We start from the raw sequence: 1,223 nt of genomic DNA, 5'->3' as shown, positions 1-1,223 counted from the left end.
AGCACAGGGACTCGCGGGGAGTGGTTAACCAGTCCCTGACGGCAGCTAAACCCTGGCTAAGCCTGCCGGTTCCCTGGATTTATCTAGTACTAGTCAGTGCTGGTGTCGCCCACAGGCGTACGAGCTGGATTCCTTCTCGGTTCCCCAGTCACTGGCTGGGTTCCAGCAGCAGCTCTGCTCCGTTGACTCAACAGGCATCACCGTTTCTTCACGCTTTTTTAATGCACAATATTTCTTTTCGTCTCTGAACCTGTGCTGGGGCCAGACCTGGTACCTGGAGGTACTTTTGTAACTTGCTTTTTCACCTTTATAACTCATTGGTTTGTCTTTATTTTCCCCATTTCAGAGGAGTCTCTTCAGGATGTTGCAAATTTAAAGAAACTGCTGATGAAAGCTCTGACGCTTTTTATTGATGCAGCAGAAAGTTATTCCAAGGTAAAACGAGATGGAATTGTGTGACTTGCATACGGTTCCTAAGAGTGAGCTGAGCTGGGAGGACAAACAGCCGCTCCAGGGAGGGCGGGCAGAATCCTGTCCCAGGAGACGGGGAACCTCCTGCTGCGTCAGCCCAGTGAAGTCCCAGCAGCCTCATAATGCTGGTGGCTCCAAGAGCCGCACGCTGTTCCCTGCTCGGGGCCGAGCAGCCAGGGCTACAGCAAGGTTCCCGAGTTAGAGTGACCGTGAGCTTAACTAGCAGGGACAGGACACGGTAAAGAGCGCTTTAAAACTGTCGGGACCGTGGTGGAAGTATTTGTGGTGAGGGGAGCTTCGTTCAGAACTAAGGGAACACGGTGAACGCCGGAACTGCAGCAATCTCAGGGCTGCAGCAGCAGCGAGCTCTGAGCCGCTCGTTGCTCTCAGGGACATTCATTACTTTCCTCTTCGGTTTATTACCAGGACTCCTGCGTCCGGCAGGCCCTGCGCTGCCGTCGGCTGACGAAGCTGATCACCCTCCAGCTGCATTTCCTCAGCACTGGGCAGGGCACCATGCTCATCAACCTGAGCCGCCAGAGCCTGATGGACTCCATCCTCTCCTTGCCCAGGTTCTATCAGGTGAGCTGGGCCCCCTCGGCCACCACCTTTGCTGCACACGTATGTTTTATTAAGCAGCAGCTTCCTCGGCATCTGCTGCTGTGAGCACAACGCTCAGCTCTGCCACCGGGCCACCAAGTCCTGTGACGTTGCTGGGGTTGGGGAGGACAACGCATTCCCGCAGTGGGCGG

At 55.2% G+C, this 1,223-nt stretch overlaps 1 protein-coding gene across 1 annotated transcript in view; it reads left to right on the top strand.

The window, feature by feature from the left end:
* Positions 1 to 1,223, top strand: part of SPG11 (spastic paraplegia 11 (autosomal recessive)) — a gene marked incomplete at its 5' end in the record, with an annotated part of 10,944 nt that overhangs the window by 8,544 nt on the left and 1,177 nt on the right. Inside the window, 2 exons of the mRNA XM_010133133.1 lie at positions 347 to 435; positions 898 to 1,053. Coding sequence (XP_010131435.1) covers positions 347 to 435; positions 898 to 1,053 — 245 coding nt within the window. The remainder of the gene's footprint in view (positions 1 to 346; positions 436 to 897; positions 1,054 to 1,223) is intronic.

The sequence above is a fragment of the Buceros rhinoceros genome, unplaced genomic scaffold (genome assembly GCF_000710305.1).
Source record: "Buceros rhinoceros silvestris isolate BGI_N320 unplaced genomic scaffold, ASM71030v1 scaffold38663, whole genome shotgun sequence".
NCBI lineage: Eukaryota > Metazoa > Chordata > Aves > Bucerotiformes > Bucerotidae > Buceros > Buceros rhinoceros.
Note: the sequence above shows the minus strand (reverse complement) of the source record. Positions and strands in the feature narration are given on the sequence as shown.